At 47.0% G+C, this 24,301-nt stretch overlaps 1 protein-coding gene across 1 annotated transcript in view; it reads left to right on the top strand.

Annotated features, from left to right (window-relative positions):
- Nucleotides 1-24,301, top strand: part of ROS1 (ROS proto-oncogene 1, receptor tyrosine kinase) — a 367,389-nt gene that overhangs the window by 158,437 nt on the left and 184,651 nt on the right. The window contains exon 19 of the mRNA XM_077281692.1: nt 4,804-5,057. Within this exon, the coding sequence (XP_077137807.1) occupies nt 4,804-5,057 (254 nt within the window). The remainder of the gene's footprint in view (nt 1-4,803; nt 5,058-24,301) is intronic.

Raw genomic sequence — 24,301 nt, 5'->3', positions numbered from 1 at the left:
GTCCTGCAAAAGTCACGCAGACACAACACACCCAAAGCTGCCGCCTGTGCAGGCTTCGGCCTACACTCCCCTCCCCCTGCTCCTCCTCCTCCTGCTCCTCCTCCTGCTGTCCCTGGGCTCTAACACACCGCCAGTTTTTGCCCAGATGTGCTAGCTGCACAGAGAAAAACACCAGCCAATGTGTCAGTGGGGTCCAGCACCGCCAGCTGTTCCCCTGCTGTGCAGCCGGCAACGTGTCCTGCAAAAGCCACGCAGACACAAGAACTGAAATTGAAGGGAACCTGTCCCCCCTCCCCCAGGCGTTTTTACGTTATCCAGCCACCTTGTACAGCGGTAATGCTGCATGTGTGCAAGGTGGCTCAGAAACGTATTCTCCTCGCACATGTGGAACTGAAAACACGTCTGCAATGTGTCCTCTGTGTGACCATTTAACCGTCCCGGTGGTGTGACTTTCCTTTGTAATGACACGCTGCAACCCCCTTGGTAGCGCTGCCCGTCTTCTGGCATCATGGTTTGGCTGCCTGCGCCTCTGCGGCCGCCCTGACCCACACAACGCCCCTCGGTGTCTTATTTATTGGGACTGCGAGGGTGTGATTGATGGGCAGGATCAGTGCATCAGTTCGCCTGTCCCTCCTCTCCTTCCGCCTTCTTCGGACTGTGCGGCTTCATGGCCGTGGCATGCGATAAGGGATCAGATGACGCCGCACAGTCTGAAGCGGGTGTAAGGACCCGAGTGTGAGAGGCGAACATATGTGCTGCGCCAGGCCCTGAATCCCAGCCCCGCAGTGTTTTAACAATGTTAAGACACTGCGGGGCTGGGATTCATGGGCATCGCGAACCGCACCGGCCGACATTACATGATGCCAGAAGATGGGCAGCGCTAACGGCGCTAGGCCAGGGGATAACACGACAGCGCAGACTCCTGTACAGCAAATAACAACGCTCGGGAGGCTGCACCCAGCACCAAGGTGGGATTCTTGACACCTGTGCTGCGTCTCATTACAAAGGGAACTCTCGCCTCCATTACACAGTTTGACTGTCTAAAGGGCTGAATGTTATACGTGTTCCATTCAGCGTGTGCAAGGAGAAAAATTACAAGAGCAACCTTTGACTTGCGCAGCACTGCTGCTGCATAAGCTGTGGCTCTTCTACTTTGTAACCCCTGAGGGGGGGTTAAAGGTGACTTTTGAAATCGGTTCAATTAGGCTTCGGCCTACACTCTGCTCCACCTGCAGAGCCCGGGCTCCAACAACGCTAGTTGCTGTCCGGAAGTGCTGGCTGCACAGAGCCAAACACCTCGCCAATGTGTCAGTGGGGTCCAGCACCGCCAGCTGTTCCCCTGCTGTGTAGCCGGCAACGTGTCCTGCAAAAGTCACGCAGACACAACACACCCAAAGCTGCCGCCTGTGCAGGCTTCGGCCTACACTCCCCTCCCCCTGCTCCTCCTCCTCCTGCTCCTCCTCCTGCTGTCCCTGGGCTCTAACACACCGCCAGTTTTTGCCCAGATGTGCTAGCTGCACAGAGAAAAACACCAGCCAATGTGTCAGTGGGGTCCAGCACCGCCAGCTGTTCCCCTGCTGTGCAGCCGGCAACGTGTCCTGCAAAAGCCACGCAGACACAAGAACTGAAATTGAAGGGAACCTGTCCCCCCTCCCCCAGGCGTTTTTACGTTATCCAGCCACCTTGTACAGCGGTAATGCTGCATGTGTGCAAGGTGGCTCAGAAACGTATTCTCCTCGCACATGTGGAACTGAAAACACGTCTGCAATGTGTCCTCTGTGTGACCATTTAACCGTCCCGGTGGTGTGACTTTCCTTTGTAATGACACGCTGCAACCCCCTTGGTAGCGCTGCCCGTCTTCTGGCATCATGGTTTGGCTGCCTGCGCCTCTGCGGCCGCCCTGACCCACACAACGCCCCTCGGTGTCTTATTTATTGGGACTGCGAGGGTGTGATTGATGGGCAGGATCAGTGCATCAGTTCGCCTGTCCCTCCTCTCCTTCCGCCTTCTTCGGACTGTGCGGCTTCATGGCCGTGGCATGCGATAAGGGATCAGATGACGCCGCACAGTCTGAAGCGGGTGTAAGGACCCGAGTGTGAGAGGCGAACATATGTACTGCGCCAGGCCATGAATCCCAGCCCCGCAGTGTTTAAACTATGTCAATACACTGCGGGGCTGTGATTCATGGGCATCGCGAACCGCACCGGCCAACATTAAATGAGGTCAGAAGATGGGCAGCGCTAACGGCGCTAGGCCAGGGGATAACACGACAGCGCAGACTCCTGTACAGCAAATAACAACGCTCAGGAGGCTGCACCCAGCACCAAGGTGGGATTCTTGACATCTGTGCTGCGTCTCATTACAAAGGGAACTCGCGCCTCCAACACAGTTTGACTGTATAAAGGGCTAAATGTTATACGTGTTTCATTCAGCGTGTGCAAGGAGCGAAATTAAAAGAGCAACCTTTGACTTGTGCAGCACTACTGCTGCATAAGCTGTGGCTCTTCTACTTTCTAACCCCTGAGGGGGGGTTAAAGGTTACCTTTGAAATTGGTTCAAGTAGGCTTCGGCCTACACTCTGCTCCCCCTGCAGAGCCCGGGCTACAACACCGCTCGTTGCTGTCCGGAAGTGCTGGCTGCACAGAGCCAAACACCTCGCCAATGTGTCAGTGGGGTCCAGCACCGCCAGCTGTTCCCCTGCTGTGCAGCCGGCAACGTGTCCTGCAAAAGCCACGCAGACACTTGCTCTTGTACCTTCTGCTCCACATCCTGGTTCCAGTACCGTCAGCTGGTTCCGGGCAGAGCCTTTGGCTTAGGTGCCTCCCTCTGGGTATCCGAGTTCCACCAACGTCAGGTGGTCCTTGGTAGTGCTTTCAGGCACGGGTACCTCCTGCTTAGTAACCGGGTTCCAGTAACGTCAGCTGGTCCTCGGTAGTTCCATTGGCTCTTGGACCTTCGGCTACCCATCCGGGTTCCAGCACCGTCAGCTGGTTCTCGGCAGTGTCTTTTGCTCTTGTACCTTCTGCTCCCCATCCTGGTTCCAGTACCGTCAGCTGGTTCCGGGCAGAGCCTTTGGCTTAGGTGCCTCCCTCTGGGTATCCGAGTTCCACCAACGTCAGGTGGTCCTTGGTAGTGCTTTCAGGCACGGGTACCTCCTGCTTAGTAACCGGGTTCCAGTAACGTCAGCTGGTCCTCGGTAGTTCCATTGGCTCTTGGACCTTCGGGTAGCCATCCGAGTTCCAGTTCCATCAGCTGGTTCTCGGCATTTTCTCAGCCTTCTTGTACCTTCTGCTACATTTCCAAGTTCAAGAGACTAAACACGATGACCCGGAAGAACACCCCTAAGATGACGACGACACCAGAGACGACAACCACCGTGATGACGACGACCCTGGAGACGATGACCCTGAAGACCACCCCGATGACGACGACCCCGGAGACCACCCCGATGACGACGACCCCGGAGACGACGACCCTGGAGACGACGACGACCTGGAAGACCGAGAAGCAGAAGAACAAGAGGCTGCAGAACAAAGAGCAGAAGGACATTAAGCATAACACAAAATATCAGAGCAAAAAAATATTATGTAAATTATAAGCAGAAGAAGACTAAGCAGTGTATGGGGGTGAGTCCGTTCCTCCTCGTGGTGCCCCTGGATAAAGCCTGATGCTGCAGGCCAAACTGAACGCGGACAAATGTAACTGGTTTGTGACAGGCAGAACGGAAGGTGTAATCTTCAAACTTTTATAGATAACAACTACGGGAATGCCTGTCACAAATAAGAATATGATGAAGAAGTTGAATATGATGAAGATAATAGTAAAATAAAAAGAATATGAACAATGTAACCCAAAAAATAATAGGTAGAAGATGAAGAAGAAGATGAATAAGGTGAAGAAGTTGATGTCAAAGAAGCGGATGATGAGGATAATTAAGAAGAAAGCGTGGGAGAAGTAAAAAAGAAGGTGAAGGGCGTGGAAGTAGTGAAACATCAATATCTGACATAAAAAAAAAAAAAAATAACATAGTCAAATTCTTTCTAACGCCGAACTTCATAAAAAAAAATTAAAAATCCTGCTATTCTATTACATTGGGCTAAACCTCTGTCCCTTTAATATCTCCGCCACGTCCCCCAATACATCCTACATTATTCTTAGTTGTTTTCCTTCATGTAGAATGAACCTACAAGTTTATAAAGGGTTTATTTTAATTCCGATATTTTCGTCCCATTGACTTGCATTGGGATCGGGTATCGGTATCGGATTGGATCCGATATTTTGACGGTATCGGCCGATACTTTCCGATACCGATACTTTCCGATATCGGAAAGTATCGCTCAACACTAATTACAACACAACGGGCCTTTAAAACCCTCCTTTCAGGAGCAGTTGGGGTCTCTACTGTTTTTCCCTAGCCAGAGAGAGAATAATATTGTACAATGTACACCAATGTACAAGGTATGTCACAGCAGCAGGGCATTCTAGGGTAGACCAGGTGGCCACACAAAACGACATTAGTCCGCTCACTAATGCGTTAGCAGTGTGGGAAATGGTGTTAGACAAGGTTTTTTTGTGACAATCAAAGTGTTCAAATTTGAAACCGACAATTTCAGGAAATTTGATAGAAAATTGATCCTCTGTGGATTGATCTACTCGCTTCTAGTAGTAAATGCTGTTGATTCGTGACAATAATTATTTTTAATAATATGTCCTATATACTTTACATGATGCACAGCTTCATGAATTTTAAATCAGCAAACCATGTCTTTGAAATTGCTTATCTATCTCTGTTTTCCTTCGCAGTTCCGTCCTCACCTGTAAATCCTCGGGTATACAAGTTGCAAAATGCAAGTGTATTTGACACAACACATCTTGGATTGGAGTTAAGATGGGATGCTCCAGTAAGGAGCAATGGTGTATTGATAAACTATGCGATTTCCTACAGAGTGATGAATGAAAGTAATGATGCCCAAACAGTTGGTGTGTGGGTTACTGTGAACACCACAGCGTTGTCATTTATTCTCCACGGTGTAAGTCCAGGACTGCTTCAGTTTCAGGTAAAACCTCTTGTTAATCTCTTTACCAAATGAGTTTATCAATCTTTCTCAGTTGGACACACAGTCTGCAGGTCTTCAAATACTTATCTGCTTTTCTGTGCATTATAAATCTATATTATACATAAAATACAAAGAGGAGCAGCAGGGAAGTATTTCGGGGTGTGGACTGTTATGATCCGGTGACCTTGGAGCCGCATGAGAGACTTTCTCAGGAGTAGGTGGTACCTGTACTGACCGCAAACCCTAAACTAACACCGCAACTAGAAGTAGCCGTGGGATGTACCTAACACGTCCTAGACACCTAGACACAGCCGGAGGACTAAATACCCCTATAGATGGAAATGGGAATTCTATCTTGCCTCAGAGCAGAACCCCAAAGGATAGGCAGCCCCCCACAAATATTGACTGTGAGTATAAGAGGAAAGACACACGCAGGCAGAAAAACAGGATTTAGCAAAAGAGGCACTTCTAGCTAAATAGAAAAGGATAGGACAGAATTCTAAGCGGTCAGTATTAAAATCCTAAAAATATCCACAGCAGATAATACAAATATTCTACATCTAACTAAAGACATAGAAAGTATATCTGCATCTCCTGAGAATCCAGCATGACTGAAAAATCCAAACAAAGTCTAAGCTGGACAAAAACACAATGAATTGCACTGAATTGCAAAGCACACTGCATGTGTGCACAGAGACAAAAAACCAGACACTTATCTTAGCTGAATTGGCAGCAGGGCATGAGGAACCAGAGAGAGATGCAATCCCTCCAAGAACAATGGACAACTGGCAAGGACTCATGGATCCTGCACACCTAAATACCTAGTAGAGCTGCAATCAGCAGAAACATCAGCCCTGGATTACACCCCCAAGACAACTGCACTACCACCAACAACCACCGGAGGGAGCCCAAGAGCAGAATTCACAACAGTACCCCCCCTTGAAGAGGGGTCACCGAACCCTCACCACAGCCCCCAGGCCGATCAGGACGAGCCAGATAAAAGGCACGGACCAAATCAGCAGCATGGACATCAGAGGCAAAAACCCAAGAATTATCCTCCTGGCCATAACCCTTCCATTTGACAAGGTACTGAAGCCTCTGCCTCGAAAAGCGAGAATCCAAAATCTTCTCAACCACATACTCCAACTCCCCATCCACCAACACAGGAGCAGGAGGATCAACAGAGGGAACAACGGGCACCACATATTTCCGCAATAAAGATCTATGGAAAACATTATGGATGGCAAAAGAGGCCGGAAGGGCCAAACGAAAAGACACCGGATTGATAATCTCAGAAATCCTATAAGGACCAATAAACCGAGGCTTAAACTTAGGGGAAGAAACCTTCATAGGAACATGACGGGAAGACAACCAGACCAAATCCCCAACCTGAAGCCGGGAACCAACACACCGACGACGGTTAGCAAAACGCTGAGCCTCCTCCTGAGACAACACCAAATTGTCCACCACATGAGCCCAAATCTGCTGCAACCGGTCGACCACAGAATCCACACCAGGACAATCAGAAGGTTCAACTTGCCCCGAAGAAAAACGAGGATGAAAACCAAAATTACAAAAGAAGGGCGAAACCAAGGTAGCCGAACTAGCCCGATTATTAAGGGCAAACTCGGCCAATGGCAAGAAAGCCACCCAATCATCCTGATCAGCAGACACAAAGCATCTCAAATAAGTTTCCAAAGTCTGATTAGTTCGCTCGGTCTGGCCATTTGTCTGAGGATGAAATGCGGAAGAAAAAGACAAATCAATGCCCAGCCTAGCACAAAAGGCCCGCCAAAACCTAGAAACAAACTGGGAACCTCTGTTGGACACAATATTCTCCGGAATACCATGCAAACGAACCACATGTTGAAAAAACAATGGAACCAAATCAGAAGAGGAAGGCAATTTAGGCAAAGGCACCAAATGAACCATCTTAGAAAACCGGTCACAAACCACCCAGATAACCGACATCCTCTGGGAAACCGGAAGATCTGAAATAAAATCCATAGAAATATGCATCCAGGGCCTCTCAGGGACCGGCAAAGGCAAAAGCAACCCACTAGCACGGGAACAACAAGGCTTGGCCCGCACACAAGTCCCACAGGACTGCACAAAAGAACGCACATCACGCGACAAAGAAGGCCACCAAAAGGACCTACCAACCAAATCTCTGGTACCAAAAATACCAGGATGGCCAGCCAACACAGAACAATGAACCCCTGAGAAATCACTCTACTAGTCCATCTATCAGGAACAAACAGTTTCCCCACTGGACAGCGGTCAGGTTTGTCAGCCTGAAATTCCTGCAGAACCTGTCGCAAATCAGGGGAAATGGCAGAAAGGACCACCCCTTCGTTCAGAATGCTGACCGGCTCAAGTACCCCAGGATAATCAGGCAAAAAACTCCTAGAGAGGGCATCAGCCTTAATATTCTTAGAACCCGGAAGATACGAGACCACGAAATCAAAACGGGAGAAAAACAGGGACCATCGAGCCTGTCTAGGATTCAGCCGTTTGGCAGATTCGAGGTAAATCAGATTTTTATGATCGGCCAAGACCACAAAATGGTGCTTGGCTCCCTCAAGCCAATGTCGCCATTCCTAAAATGCCCACTTCATAGCCAACAACTCCCGATTGCCGACATCATAATTGCGTTCAGCAGGCGAAAACTTACGGGAAAAGAAGGCACACGGTTTCATCAAGGAACCATCAGAATTCCTCTGAGACAAAACGGCCCCTGCCCCAATCTCAGAAGCGTCAACCTCAACCTGAAACGGAAGAGGAACATCTGGCTGACGCAACACCGGGGCAGAAGTAAATCGGCGTTTAAGCTCCTGAAAGGCAGAGACAGCCACAGAGGACCAATTCGTTACATCAGCGCCTTTCTTCGTCAAATCGGTCAGGGGTTTAACCACACTGGAGAAGTTAGCAATGAAACGGCGATAAAAATTATCAAAGCCCAAAAATTTCTGAAGGCTCTTCACAGATGTGGGCTGAATCCAATCATGAATGGCCTGAACCTTAACCGGATCCATCTCAATAGATGAGGGAGAAAAAATGAAGTCCAAAAAAGAAACCTTCTGCATTCCAAAGAGACACTTAGACCGCTTCACAAACAAAGCATTATCACGAAGGATCTGAAATACCATCCTGACCTGTTTCACATGAGACTCCCAATCATCGGAAAAAATTAAGATGTCATCCAAATATACAATCATGAATTTATCAAGATAATTCCGGAAGATATCATGCATGAAGGACTGAAAAACAGATGGAGCATTAGAGAGCCCGAATGGCATCACAAGGTATTCAAAATGGCCTTCGGGCGTATTAAACGCAGATTTCCATTCGTCACCCTGCTTAATACGAACAAGATTATATGCCCCCCGAAGGTCAATTTTAGTAAACCAACTAGCCCCCTTAATCCTGGCAAACAAATCGGAAAGCAAAGGTAAAGGGTATTGAAACTTGACCGTGATCTTATTCAAGAGGCGATAATCAATACAGGGTCTCAAGGAGCCATCCTTCTTAGCAACAAAAAAAAATCCCGCTCCCAACGGTGAAGAAGATGGCCGAATATGCCCTTTCTCCAAAGACTCCTTAACATAACTCCGCATGGCGGTATGTTCAGGCACAGACAGGTTGAAAAGTCGGCCCTTAGGAATCTTACAGCCTGGAATCAAGTCAATAGCACAATCACAGTCCCTATGCGGTGGAAGGGAACTGGACTTGGGCTCATCGAATACATCCTGAAAATCAGACAAAAACTCTGGAACTTCAGAAGATGAGGAAGAGGAGATTGACATCACAGGAACGTCAATATGAACCCCCTGACAACCCCAACTAGTCACAGACATAGACTTCCAATCCAACACAGGATTATGTATCTGCAACCATGGAAAACCCAGCACAATAGCATCATCCAAATTATGCAACACCAGAAAACGACAATCTTCCTGATGGGCTGGCGCCATGCACATGGTCACCTGTGTCCAAAACTGGGGTTTATTTTTAGCCAAAGGTGTAGCATCAATGCCCCTTAAAGGAATAGGGTTCTGCAAAGACTGCAAGGGGAAACCACAACGCCTGGCAAATTCAAAGTCCATTAAGTTCAAAGCGGCACCTGAATCCACAAACGCCATGACAGAAAATGACGACAATGAGCAGATCAAGGTCACAGATAACAGAAATTTAGGTTGTACAGTTCCGATGGTAACTGAACTAGCGATTCTCTTTGTACGCTTTGGGCAGACTGAAATGACATGAGAAGCATCGCCACAATAAAAACACAACCTATTCTGACGTCTGAATCCTTGTTGTTCCGTTCTAGACAGAATCCTATCACACTGCATAGGCTCAGGCATCTGCTCTGAGGACAACGCCACAGCGCGCACAGTTCTTCGCTCCCGCAAGCGCCGATCAATCTGAATGGCCAGAGACATAGAATCACTCAGACCAACAGGCGTGGGAAACCCCACCATAACATCTTTAACAGATTCAGAAAGACCCTTTCTGAAAATTGCCGCCAAAGCATCCTCATTCCATTTAGTCAGCATAGACCATTTTCTAAATTTCTGACAATACAATTCTGCCGCTTCTTGACCCTGAGACAGGGCCAACAAGGTCTTCTCCGCTTGATCCACAGAATTTGGTTCATCATATAATAATCCTAGAGCCTGAAAAAAAGCATCTACATTAAGCAAGGCCGGATTCCCAGATTCCAGGGAAAATGCCCAATCCTGAGGGTCGCCATGCAGCAGGGAGATGACAATTTTAACCTGCTGAATGGGATCACCAGAGGATCGAGGCTTCAGAGCAAAAAACAGTTTACAGTTTTTAAAACTCAAAAATTTGGACCTGTCCCCAAAAAACAAATCAGGAGTAGGAATCCTAGGCTCTAAAAGTGGAGTCTGAACAATATAATCAGAAATACCCTGTACCCTAGCAGCAAGCTGGTCAACACGAGAAACTAATCCCTGAACATCCATGCTAGCACAAGACTGCTCAGTCACCCAGAGGAAAAGAGGGAAGAAAAGACAAAGCAAGCTACAGAAAAAAATGGCTCTTTCTTCCCTTCTTCTGAGATGCATTTAACTCATTGTTGGCCCAGTTGTACTGTTATGATCCGGTGACCTTGGAGCCGCATGAGAGACTTTCTCAGGAGTAGGTGGTATCTGTACTGACCGCAAACCCTAAACTAACACCGCAACTAGAAGTAGCCGTGGGATGTACCCAACACGTCCTAGACACCTTGACACAGCCGGAGGACTAAATACCCCTATAGATGGAAATGGGAATTCTATCTTGCCTCAGAGCAGAACCCCAAAGGATAGGCAGCCCCCCACAAATATTGACTGTGAGTATAAGAGGAAAGACACACGCAGGCAGAAAAACAGGATTTAGCAAAAGAGGCACTTCTAGCTAAATAGAAAAGGATAGGACAGAATTCTAAGCGGTCAGTATTAAAATCCTAAAAATATCCACAGCAGATAATACAAATATTCTACATCTAACTAAAGACATAGAAAGTATATCTGCATCTCCTGAGAATCCAGCATGACTGAAAAATCCAAACAAAGTCTAAGCTGGACAAAAACACAATGAATTGCACTGAATTGCAAAGCACACTGCATGTGTGCACAGAGACAAAAAACCAGACACTTATCTTAGCTGAATTGGCAGCAGGGCATGAGGAACCAGAGAGAGATGCAATCCCTCCAAGAACAATGGACAACTGGCAAGGACTCAAGGATCCTGCACAACTAAATACCTAGTAGAGCTGCAATCAGCAGAAACACCAGCCCTGGATTACACCCCCAAGACAACTGCACTACCACCAACAACCACCGGAGGGAGCCCAAGAGCAGAATTCACAACATTGGACTCACCTATCACCGCTGTGCTACATATGAATCATTATGTACAGTGGATATAAAAAGTCTACACAACTTGGTTAAAATGACAGGTTTTTGTCCTGTAAAAATATTATTCACTCAAGATTTTTTTTCCGCCTTTAATGTCACCTATAATGTGTACAAATCCATTGAGGAACAAGCTGAAATTATTTTGAGGGGAGAAATAAAAATAACAAAACTGATATATTGTGGTTGCATAAGGGTTAGCACTCTCTTATAAATGGGGAGGTGGTTGTGTTCAGAATTAGGCAATCTTCATATAAAAAGCAGAACATCTGTGTGTGGTAGCCCGATGAGTACAAAAACTACATATTCACCAGATTTGAGTGAAATTTAGCTGGGCCCATCTTTAACGCCAGACTAAAAATACTGCGAACTTTAAAACTCAAAATCCACCCATAACCCTTTCACGAGATTTGGCCTTCTGAATTAAGGCGCAATAGAAATAAAGTAGAAAATGGGTGTCTGTGTGTTGAATGCAAAACCACAGGGTCTTAAAGGGTCTTAAAGAATTAAAGCTACAGCACCCAAAGAGTTCCTTTTAAAGGGGCAGCAATCATATAGTTGCTAAGGTGGGGCAACCTGATATGCCGCTCTACAGTCTGTAATAATAGCAACGGCTGTTGCAGAAGTAACTGGGGCCTCATTTATGAGACGCCTCACAGTAAAGCTAAGTGCACACGTTGCGGATTTGCTCTTGTAAAAATCTGCGCAGATTCTTTCTCTCTTGGCAGAAAACGCAGTTGAAAATCCATGTGTTTTCATGCGTTTTTTATTCAGATTCGGTTCAGATTTTCATGCGGATTTCCATGTGGATTTGTAAGCGTTTTTGTAAGCTAAATAAAGATATACTATTTAACAAAAAAAAATTATGATGTAATTTACTAGTCCAACCCCTTCTTTTACATTCTCCTTTGAAGACCATAATATCATTACAAACCATGTTCAAATATAATGTTTGAACACACAAAGCAAATATAAGTGTATAATATATGTATGTGCAATTCCAAGCCCTAGGTTTAGTAATGAACAGGTGTCAGCCAGATACCCTCATTAATAAAATGATAAATAGAGAGTTAAATAAAAGACACACACACAAAATCTGCGTGAAACGCAATATCTGTTTAATTTTCAAAAACTTTACAAGGGTATGTTCCTACGGTCAGTAAACGCTGTGGGAAGGATGCTTCGTACATCCGCAGTGTCCAACCCGCAGCATAAAGATGTTACAGCATAGTGCATCGTCGCCCACGGCCAGGGCTGTATTTGCCACTAGGCATTTGAGGGCACGTGCCTAGGGCAGGACGATGCGGGAGGTGGCACCTGAGCAAGTTTTTTTTCTGTTTTTTTTTTAATGTCCGGGGTCACCTTGCCCCCTCCCGACCGCCCGCCTCCTTGAAGATGTCATACTCACCTACTCCAGCGATGCCTGGTCTGGTCCTGGTCTCAGCACTGGCAGCTCATCCTGTGTGAGCGGTCACGTGGTACCACTCATTAAGGTGATGAATATGGACGCATATTCATGACCTTAATGAGTGGTACCATGTGACCGCTCACGCAGGAAGAAGGTGCAGCGCCGGGACAGAGGTGGAGGATTCTGTTCTGCGTGGTGTGGAAAAGGTGAGTATGACAGCCAGGGATGATGGGGGGAGGATGAAGGAGGATGGGGAGCCGAGTCATGGACGATGGGAGCGGGGAGCCGATGAGCCATGCATACAGGGAGGAGGGGGGAGAGATGAGCCATGCACGATGGGAGCTGGGAGCTGATGAGCCATGCATACAGGGGGAGATGAGCCATGCATACAGGAGGGGGGGAGATGAGCCATGCACACAGGGAGGGGGGAGATGAGTCATGCATACAGGGGGAGATGAGCCATACATACAGGAGGGGGGGAGATGAGCCATGCATACAGGAGGGGGGAGATGAGCCATGCATACTGGAGGGAAGAGATGAGCCATGCATACAAGAGGGGGGAGATGAGCCATGCATACAAGAGGGGGGAGATGAGCCATGCATACAGGATGGGGGGAATGAGCCATGCATACAGGATGGGAGGGGGGAGATGAGCCATGCATACAGGATGGGAGGGGGGAGATGAGCCATGCATACAAGATGGGAGGGGGGGAGATGAGCCATGCATACAAGATGGGAGGGGGTGGGCCATTATACAGTATGGAGCATCATATGTGGCCATTACACAGTATTGATCATCATGTGGGGCCATTATACAGTATTGAGCATCATGTGGGGTCATTATACAGTATGGAGCATCATGTTTGGGCATTATACTGTATGGGGCATCATGTGTGGCTATCATACAGTATTGAGCAACATGTGGGGCCATTATACAGTATGGAGCATCATATGTGGCCATTATACAGTATGGAGCATCATGTGTGGCTATCATACAGTATTGAGCATCATGTGGGGCCATTATACAGCATTGCGCATCATGGGTCATTATACAGTATGGAGCATCATGTGTGGCCATTATACAGTATGGAGCATCATGTGGGGCCATTATACAGTATTGAGCATCATGTGGGACCATTATACAGTATTGAGCATCATGTGTGGCTATTATACAGTATGAGCACTGTGTGGCCATTATACAGTATTGATCATCATGTGTGGTCATTATACAGTATGGAGCATCATGTGGGGCCATTATACAGTATTGAGCATCATGCGGGGTGACTATACAGTATGGAGCATCATGTGGGGTCATTGTACAGTATTGAGCATCATGTGGGGCCGTTGTACAGTATGGAGCACTGTGTGGCCATTATACAGTATGGAGCATCATGTGTGGCCATTATACAGTATGGAGCATCATGTGGGGCCATTATACAGCATTGAGCATCATGTGGGGTCATTATACAGTGTTGAGCATCATGTGGGGCCATTAAACAGTATGGAGCATCATGCGTGGCCATTATATACTATGGAGCATCATGTGTGGCCATTATACACTATGGAGCATCATGTGTGGCCATTATACAGTATGGAGCACTGTGTGGCCATATTTTTGTTTATAATTATTGTTTATGTAACAGTGTGATCAGCAGTGCTAAATGGGTGTGGTTGGGATGTGGATATGGGTGTGACTAGTTGTGAAATGGGTGTGGTCAGATGTGTGGCCTAAAATTTGCCGTGGCGCGCATAGCGCGACGCAAACTTTAGCCCTCTTTCACCTCCTTCAAAAGTTGGGAGGTATTTTACCGCATTTGCCGGATCACAGCAAGTGCCACAAATGTTCGCAAATCCCATAGGGAAGTGATCCGTTACGCGGCAGATGTGGAAAAACTGCTGGATCTGCTGCAAAAGGCTACTTTCACATCAGCGATTTTTGTCAAAAGTCACTCCCGATAGTGTCATACTCACCAAAGGGAGGGGGGCAGCACTAGAAGTGCCTAGGGCGGCATAAACTCTAAATACGGCCCTGCCCGCGGCTTCCCTGCGGAGAGAGATATGTGGCGTGTCTTTCCAGACCGCAGCATGTCTATTTATCTTGCAGAGACACTCAGTATCTGCAAGATAAATGTCCCCGTGCACTGTATTAAGCGCGGTGATTCTGCACGGTTCAATGAACACATGCGGAATCACTTGCATTCAAAAGCTGGCAGCACTTTAGACGGAGCGGACATGTGCTGCGTCCAAAGCGTTGCTGGTTCCTGACCATGGGAACATACCCTAAAAAAAATTGCATGGGCTCCCGTGTAATTTCTTAACCAGCAGAGGGAAAGCCTACAGCTGAGGTTAATGTTTTAGTAAGGAGCCAATGGCCATAAAGATTCCCAGGCTATTAATATCAGCTCACATATGTTTGTTTAGCCATTACTGGCTAGTTTACAGGGAGAACCCCAGAAAAAAATTGACATAGGGTCCCCCTATAAAATTGAACCAGCAAAGGCTAGGCAGACAGCTGTGGGCTGATATTAATAGCCTGGGAAGGGGCCATGGATATTGGCACACCCAGGCTATAAACATCAGCTCTCAGCCACCCCAGAAATAGCGCATCTTATAGAAGCCATTTCTTACAAAGAAAAACATCCAATCCCAGCTATGTTAAAAAGCTGAAGATAAAGAGGAATTTCACAGTTGAACACATCAACGACTCTAAGTATACTGCTAAATCAACAAAATAATGGTTTTCACAGAAGATCAATATTTTGGAATGCCCTGCCAGAGCCAATATGAATGTAAATAAAAATCTGTATGTATTCATCTGAAGAGGGCTGTACACAGGAAATGCCCTCACAATCCACAGTGAATCATGGTGGAGGCAGATACTTTAGACCTGAGATTTTAGTCAATATGTGGTTAAGTAGGAACAGTTCCAAATATTAGTCAATTTTGCAACAGAAGCTGAAGAGGAATTTCACCTTTCAACATGACAATGACCCTAAGCATATCATTAAATCAGACCTGAATAAAAATGAAAATCTGTGGGTTGATCTAAACAGAACTGTACACAGGAGATGCCCTTACAATTTTTTAAGGATGTGTATGGATCGCCCCCACGTTAAGAGCAATGGGGTACTCGGCACCGGGTCCTTCGGTTCGGTAGGGATGTCACGGTGGCCTGACCCGGTCCGTGGCCCTTTGAGGGACGTCCAATAAAAGGGAAAGTTTGTAAGGGATAATGTTCGTGACGCCACCTGTGGTATTCAGTCAGGGTGACCGACGCTGCGGTGAGGGGTCCGCTGGGGTGATGTAATAGCAGCTAGATGGTATACCTTCCCACAGGTGAAGTGTGTCCCCAGGGCTTCCCAGAAGTGTAGATAGAGATGGTGGGTGATGTAAGGCGAAGGGAATAACGAGGACACAAGGTTGCAGTCTCTTTACCTTTTACTGAAGACTTCAGCATCCACAGTCCAGGGTACAGACCACAGGGTAGGCAGAGTCCAGCCGAGGCAAATCCAGAGTCCCCTTATCCAGGTGGAAATCAGTAGCCTTCCTACTAGCGCCTGTGTGTTGTAGTACCTCCCTGCTGAGCTTCTTGGTAAGGTCCTCACAACTCTTGTTGATGTTCTAGATGTTATTTCTTCCTCTCTGTCCCCCAGATGGTGTGGATAGGACAAACCCATATGACTGATGGCCTGAGGCTTGTTTATAGGGACCCTAGAGACGCCCCGACCCCCACAAGTTGCCACTGTGTCTTCTTAGGTATTAAGGTCGGGCAGCCAACTTGGAATTGACTGTCCTGCCGGTCTCTGAAGTAAAGCATAGAGACAATTACTCCCTCGGTGTTCCGGCCCCTGGCTACGCACCTCAGAAGGATGCAGCCTATTTCAGGGCAGAACTCCTCCTGGTGTTTTCTCCTTGTGCTATGACTTTGTGTCTCACCCTCTACAACACAATTCTCTTCGTGTCCTTTCTTAGGATGCTGCCGCACCTGGGGCAGGCGCAGCTCCGTAGCTTTCTGTTCTAGCTAGAACTCAGACAGGATCCCACCCCTGCCAGGGGCCCTCTGTCTGCAGCTCCGATGTTCCTCCTTTCCCCCTGTCTGCCTGTCAGGTGTTGACTGGGCAAAGCCCAGCCAGCTTCTCCCTAACTTTCTATCCAGCCCACCAGTTTTACCCTTCTGTGAGGAGTGCCCTAGTAGATAGGAGCAAGGCTCCCCCTGGTGGTCTGGAGTGTGAAGTGTGGTGTATGGTTTGTGATACCTGGTAGGAAGATCTCCTTTATTGCCATCAGACGTAATATCACTCCCCCTGGTGGAAGAATGACATCACTGCAACGACCAGGACTCTGGGGTGCTGCATGTATATTTGTCCAACCACATTATATTAGTTCTTTATTAGTGATGGGTGAGCACTAGTGTTGAGCATTCTGATACCGCAAGTATCGGGTATCGGCCGATATTTGCTGTATCGGAATTGCGATACCGAGATCCGATACTTTTGTGGTATCGGGTATCGGTATCGAAACAACATTAATGTGTAATGCGCGCGTCTCCTGCCTCCCGTGACGTCACGGCTTGTGATTGGTCGCGTCGCCCATGTGACCGCAACGCGACCAATCACAAAGCCGGAACGTAATTTTAAAATACTGAATGCCTAGAAGGACCTTAAAATTACGTCACGGCTTGCTGTGATTGGTCGCGTCGCGGCCACATGGGCGGCACGCGACCAATCAGAAGCCGTGACATCACGGAAGGAAGGAAAAGCGCGCATTTTAAGCAAAGAACGCTGCCGGTTCCCTCGGTGAGGCCCAGGCTGCGTCGGAGAGGTGAGTATAGCAATATTTTTTATTTTAATTCTTTATTTTACACATTAATATGGTTCCAAGGGCCTGAAGGAGAGTTTCCTCTCCTTCAGACCCTGGGAACCATCAGGAATACCGTCCGATACATGAGTCCCATTGACTTGTATTGGTATCGGGTATCGGTATCAGATTAGATCCGATACTTTGCCGGTATCGGCCGATACTTTCCGATACCGATACTTTCAAGTATCGGACGGTATCGCTCAACACTAGTGAGCACTAAAATGCTCGGGTGCTCGTTGCTTGGGTTGAGCAAATTGAAATACTCAGGTACTCGGCCAGAACAACGAGCCCAATGTAAGTCTATGGGAGACCCGAGTATTTTTACCGCGATCCCCCCCGGGGGTCCTTTTAAGGTCTAAAAACGTTTGAAAATCATGGAAACACTGCTCAAGTTACTCAGGGACATCATGGGGATCGTCCCTGGAAGCATTCCTGACTCCTAGTTCACAGCTTTAATCAATTTTTTTCCGAGATTCATGCCATTTTTCTAGTGCCACAAAAAACACATTCAAACGAAACCAAAATGGATTTGGCTGGGAAATATGTCAAGGTACATCCTTTGCAGGTTAATGACTTGCCTGTAAGGCCAAATATTTAACCCCAGACCGAAAATTTCCTCCCCCACTTAGGCTTAGTTCAGACGCAGCGTTTTTGAAGCGTTTTTCAACTTTAACATTGATTCAACCACTACAAATGCATTCACTGGGAAACGTCATTGTAACATTTAACAACCCTAGCTGGCCATGTGGTGTGTGACACATAAGCAACACATCTTGTTTCATTTACGAAGGAGGGACTCTTAACCCCTTTCTGACGGGATAGTACGTCCGAGGTCAGATCCCCCGCTTTGATGCAGGGCTCCGGCGGTGAGTTCGCATCAAAGCCGGGACTGTCATGGTTCTCAATGGCAAGAGAACGTAATAAAGCATACAAAAGGACTAGCTCTTGGAAGATGGGAACTCGAGCTGACCATGAGCTAAACCTACCGCACAACTAACAGTGGCCGGGTAGCGTGCCTACGTTTTATCCCTAGACGCCCAGCGCCAGCCGGAGAACTGACTGACCCTAGCAGAGGAAAATACAGACCTGGCTTACCTCTAGAGAAATTTTCCCCAAAAGGCAGACAGTAGCCCCCACATATATTGGCGGTGATTTTAGAGGAAATTGACATACGAAGTATGAAGATAGGTTTAGCAAATTGAGGTCCGCTTACTAGATAGTAGGAAGACAGAAAAGGGAACTTCACGGTCAGCTGAAAACCCTTTCAAAATACCATCCTGAAATTACTTTAAGACTCTAATATCAACTCATGACACCAGAGTGGCAATTTCAGCTCACAAGAGCTTCCAGCCTCAGAAATATTCAATCACAGAGAACTGGAACAAAAATGCAAAACAAACTTAGGACAACAAGTCCAACTTAGCTGATAGTAGTCTAGGAGCAGGAACATGCAACAGAAAGGCTTCTGGTAACATTGTTGGCCGGCATAGAAATGACTGAGGAGCAAGGCTAAATAGAAAACTCCCACATCCAGATGGAAAACAGGTGAACAGAGGAGATGAAGCACACAAGTGCAGTACCACCAGAAACCACCGGGGGAGCCCAGAAACCAAATTCACAACAGTACCCCCCCCTCAAGGAGGGGGCACCGAACCCTCACCAGAACCACCAGGGCGATCAGGATGAGCCCTATGAAAGGCACGGACCAAATCGGAGGCATGAACATCAGAGGCTGTCACCCAAGAGTTATCCTCCTGACCGTAGCCCTTCCACTTGACCAGATACTGAAGTCTCCGTCTGGAAACACGGGAGTCCAAGATCTTCTCGACAACGTACTCCAACTCACCCTCAACCAACACCGGAGCAGGAGGCTCAACGGAAGGCACAACCGGTACCTCATACCTGCGCAACAATGACCGATGGAAGACATTATGAATAGAAAAAGATGCAGGGAGGTCCAAACGAAAGGACACAGGGTTAAGAATCTCCAATATCTTGTACGGGCCGATGAACCGAGGCTTAAACTTAGGAGAAGAAACCTTCATAGGGACAAAACGAGAAGATAACCACACCAAGTCCCCAACACAAAGACGAGGACCAACACGACGACGGCGGTTGGCAAAATGCTGAGTCTTCTCCTGGGACAACTTCAAATTGTCCACCACATGCCCCCAAATCTGATGCAACCTCTCCACCACAGCATCCACTCCAGGACAATCCGAAGACTCCACCTGACCGGAAGAGAAACGAGGATGAAACCCCGAATTACAGAAGAAAGGAGAAACCAAGGTGGCAGAACTAGCCCGATTATTGAGGGCAAACTCCGCCAAGGGCAAAAAGGCAACCCAATCATCCTGATCCGCAGACACAAAACACCTCAAATAAGTCTCCAAGGTCTGATTAGTTCGCTCGGTCTGGCCATTAGTCTGAGGATGGAAAGCAGACGAAAAAGACAAATCAATGCCCATCCTAGCACAGAACGCTCGCCAAAATCTAGACACGAATTGGGTTCCCCTGTCAGAAACGATATTCTCCGGAATACCATGCAAGCGCACCACATTTTGAAAAAACTGAGGAACCAGCTCGGATGAGGAAGGCAATTTGGGCAAGGGAACCAAATGGACCATCTTAGAGAAATGGTCACACACCACCCAGATGACAGATATCTTCTGAGAAACAGGGAGATCAGAAATAAAATCCATGGAGATGTGAGTCCAAGGCCTCTTCGAAATAGGCAAAGATAACAACAATCCACTAGCCCGAGAACAACAAGGCTTGGCCCGAGCACAAACATCACAAGACTGCACAAAACCTCGCACATCTCGCGACAGGGAAGGCCACCAGAAGGACCTAGCCACCAAATCCCTGGTACCAAAGATTCCAGGATGACCTGCTAACGCAGAAGAATGGACCTCCGAGATGACTCTACTGGTCCAATCATCAGGAACAAACATTCTACCAGGCGGGCAACGATCAGGTCTATTCGCCTGAAACTCCTGCAAGACCCGTCGCAAGTCTGGGGAAACAGCAGATAATATCACTCCATCCTTAAGGATACCTGTAGGTTCAGAATTACCAGGGGAATCAGGCTCAAAACTCCTAGAAAGGGCATCCGCCTTCACATTTTTAGAACCCGGTAGGTAAGAAACCACAAAATTAAACCGAGAGAAAAATAACGACCAGCGCGCCTGTCTAGGATTCAGGCGCCTGGCAGACTCAAGATAAATCAAATTCTTGTGGTCGGTCAATACCACCACCTGATGTCTAGCCCCCTCAAGCCAATGACGCCACTCCTCAAAAGCCCACTTCATAGCCAAGAGCTCCCGATTACCAATATCATAATTTCGCTCAGCGGGCGAAAATTTACGAGAAAAGAACGCACAAGGTCTCATCACGGAGCAGTCGGAACTTTTCTGCGACAAAACCGCCCCAGCTCCGATTTCTGAAGCGTCAACCTCAACCTGAAAAGGAAGAGTAACATCAGGCTGACGCAATACAGGGGCGGAAGAAAAGCGGCGCTTAAGCTCCCGAAAGGCCTCCACAGCAGCAGGGGACCAATCAGCAACATCAGCACCCTTCTTAGTCAAATCAGTCAACGGTTTAGCAACATCAGAAAAACCAGTTATAAATCGACGATAAAAATTAGCAAAGCCCAAAAACTTCTGAAGGCTCTTAAGAGAAGAGGGTTGCGTCCAATCACAAATAGCCTGAACCTTGACAGGGTCCATCTCAATGGAAGAGGGGGAAAAAATGTACCCCAAAAACGAAATCTTTTGAACCCCAAAAACGCACTTAGAACCCTTTACACACAAGGAATTAGAGCGCAAAACCTGAAAAACCCTCCTGACCTGTTGGACATGAGAGTCCCAGTCATCCGAAAAAATCAAAATATCATCAAGATACACAATCAAAAATTTATCCAAATAATCACGGAAAATGTCATGCATAAAGGACTGAAAGACTGAAGGGGCATTTGAAAGACCAAAAGGCATTACTAAATACTCAAAATGGCCCTCAGGCGTATTAAATGCGGTTTTCCACTCATCCCCCTGCTTAATTCGCACCAAATTATACGCCCCACGAAGATCAATCTTAGAGAACCACTTGGCCCCCTTTATTCGAGCAAACAAATCAGTAAGCAGTGGCAAAGGATACTGATATTTAACCGTGATTTTATTCAAAAGCCGATAATCAATACACGGCCTCAAAGAGCCATCTTTTTTAGATACAAAGAAAAAACCGGCTCCTAAGGGAGATGACGAAGGACGAATATGTCCCTTTTCCAAGGACTCCTTAATATATTCCCGCATAGCAGCATGTTCAGGCACAGATAGATTAAATAAACGACCCTTTGGAAACTTACTGCCCGGAATCAGATCTATAGTACAATCGCAATCTCTGTGCGGAGGTAGTGAACCAAGTTTAGGCTCCTCAAAAACGTTACGATAATCAGATAAAAATTCCGGAATCTCAGAGGGAATAGATGACGAAATGGAAACCAAAGGTACGTCCCCATGAGTCCCCTGACATCCCCAGCTTAACACAGACATTGCTTTCCAGTCGAGGACTGGGTTATGAGATTGCAGCCATGGCAATCCAAGCACCAACACATCATGTAGATTATACAACACAAGGAAGCGAATAATCTCCTGGTGATCCGGATTAATACGCATAGTTACTTGTGTCCAGTATTGTGGTTTGTTACTAGCCAATGGCGTGGAGTCAATACCCTTCAGAGGTATAGGAACTTCCAGAGGCTCTAAATCAAACCCACAGCATTTGGCAAAGGACCAATCCATAAGACTCAAAGCGGCGCCAGAGTCGACATAGGCGTCCGCGGTAATAGACGATAAAGAGCAAATCAGGGTCACAGATAGAATAAACTTAGACTGTAAAGTGCCAATTGAAACAGACTTATCAACCTTCTTAGTACGTTTAGAGCATGCTGATATAACATGAGTTGAATCACCACAATAGAAGCATAACCCATTTTTTCGCCTAAAATTCTGTCGTTCGCTTCTGGACAGAATTCTATCACATTGCATAATCTCTGGCGCCTTCTCAGTAGACACCGCCAAATGGTGCACAGGTTTGCGCTCCCGCAAACGCCGATCAATCTGAATAGCCATTGTCATGGACTCATTCAGACCTGTAGGCACAGGGAACCCCACCATAACATCTTTAATGGCATCAGAGAGACCCTCTCTGAATTTCGCCGCCAGGGCGCACTCATTCCACTGAGTAAGCACAGACCACTTACGAAATTTTTGGCAGTATATTTCAGCCTCATCTTGCCCTTGAGACAGGGCCATTAAGGCTTTTTCAGCCTGAATCTCTAAATGAGGTTCCTCATAAAGCAACCCTAAAGCCAGGAAAAACGCATCCACATTGAGCAACGCAGGATCCCCTGGTGCCAAAGCAAATGCCCAATCCTGAGGGTCGCCCCGGAGCAAGGAAATTACAATCCTGACCTGCTGTGCAGGATCTCCAGCGGAGCGAGATCTCAGAGACAAAAATAATTTACAATTATGTTTGAAATTCTGGAAGCGAGATCTATCCCCAGAGAAAAATTCAGGTAAAGGAATTCTAGGTTCAGATGTAGGAGCATGAATAACGAAATCCTGTAAGCTTTGAACCTTCATAGCGAGATTATTCAAACCTGTAGCTAAACTCTGAGGATCCATATTAATCAGGTGAAATCAGAACCATTCAAGGATTAGAAGGAGAGAGAGACGAAGGCTGCAGTAAGCAGAGATGCTAGTGAATCAACTAATGAGCAAACTCAGGAAAAAAAAAAAAATTCTCTGCAGACTTCTTTTCTCTCCTTTCTTCTGCCAATTATTTTAACCCTTGGCCGGCCAAACTGTCATGGTTCTCAATGGCAAGAGAACGTAATAAAGCATACAAAAGGACTAGCTCTTGGAAGATGGGAACTCGAGCTGACCATGAGCTAAACCTACCGCACAACTAACAGTGGCCGGGTAGCGTGCCTACGTTTTATCCCTAGACGCCCAGCGCCAGCCGGAGAACTGACTGACCCTAGCAGAGGAAAATACAGACCTGGCTTACCTCTAGAGAAATTTTCCCCAAAAGGCAGACAGTAGCCCCCACATATATTGGCGGTGATTTTAGAGGAAATTGACATACGAAGTATGAAGATAGGTTTAGCAAATTGAGGTCCGCTTACTAGATAGTAGGAAGACAGAAAAGGGAACTTCACGGTCAGCTGAAAACCCTTTCAAAATACCATCCTGAAATTACTTTAAGACTCTAATATCAACTCATGACACCAGAGTGGCAATTTCAGCTCACAAGAGCTTCCAGCCTCAGAAATATTCAATCACAGAGAACTGGAACAAAAATGCAAAACAAACTTAGGACAACAAGTCCAACTTAGCTGATAGTAGTCTAGGAGCAGGAACATGCAACAGAAAGGCTTCTGGTAACATTGTTGGCCGGCATAGAAATGACTGAGGAGCAAGGCTAAATAGAAAACTCCCACATCCAGATGGAAAACAGGTGAACAGAGGAGATGAAGCACACAAGTGCAGTACCACCAGAAACCACCGGGGGAGCCCAGAAACCAAATTCACAACACGGGACATGTCAGCTGTTTTGAACAGCTGACATGTGCCCGCAATAGCGGCGGGTGAAATCGTGATTCACCCGCCGCTATTAACTAGTTAAATGCCGCTGTCAAACGCTGACAGCGGCATTTAACCGGCGCTTCCGGTCATCCGGCCGGAAATGAGCGCATCGCTGACCCCCGTCACATGATCGAGGGTCAGGGATGCATCAGAATGGTAACCATAGAGGTCCTTGAGACCTCTATGGTTACTGATTGCCGGTAGCTGTGAGCGCCACCCTGTGGTCGGCGCTCATAGCACACCTGCATTTTTGCTGCATAGCAGCGATCTGATGATCGCTGCTATGTAGCAGAGCCGATTGAGTTGTGCCAGCTTCTAGCCTCTCATGGAAGCTATTGAAGCATGGCTAAAGTAAAAAAAAAAGTTAAAAAAATGTGAAAAAAATAAAAAAATCTAAAAGTTTAAATC

The sequence above is a fragment of the Ranitomeya variabilis genome, chromosome 2 (assembly GCF_051348905.1).
Source record: "Ranitomeya variabilis isolate aRanVar5 chromosome 2, aRanVar5.hap1, whole genome shotgun sequence".
Classification (NCBI taxonomy): Eukaryota; Metazoa; Chordata; class Amphibia; order Anura; family Dendrobatidae; genus Ranitomeya; species Ranitomeya variabilis.
This window is presented reverse-complemented; position numbering and strand designations above follow the sequence as displayed.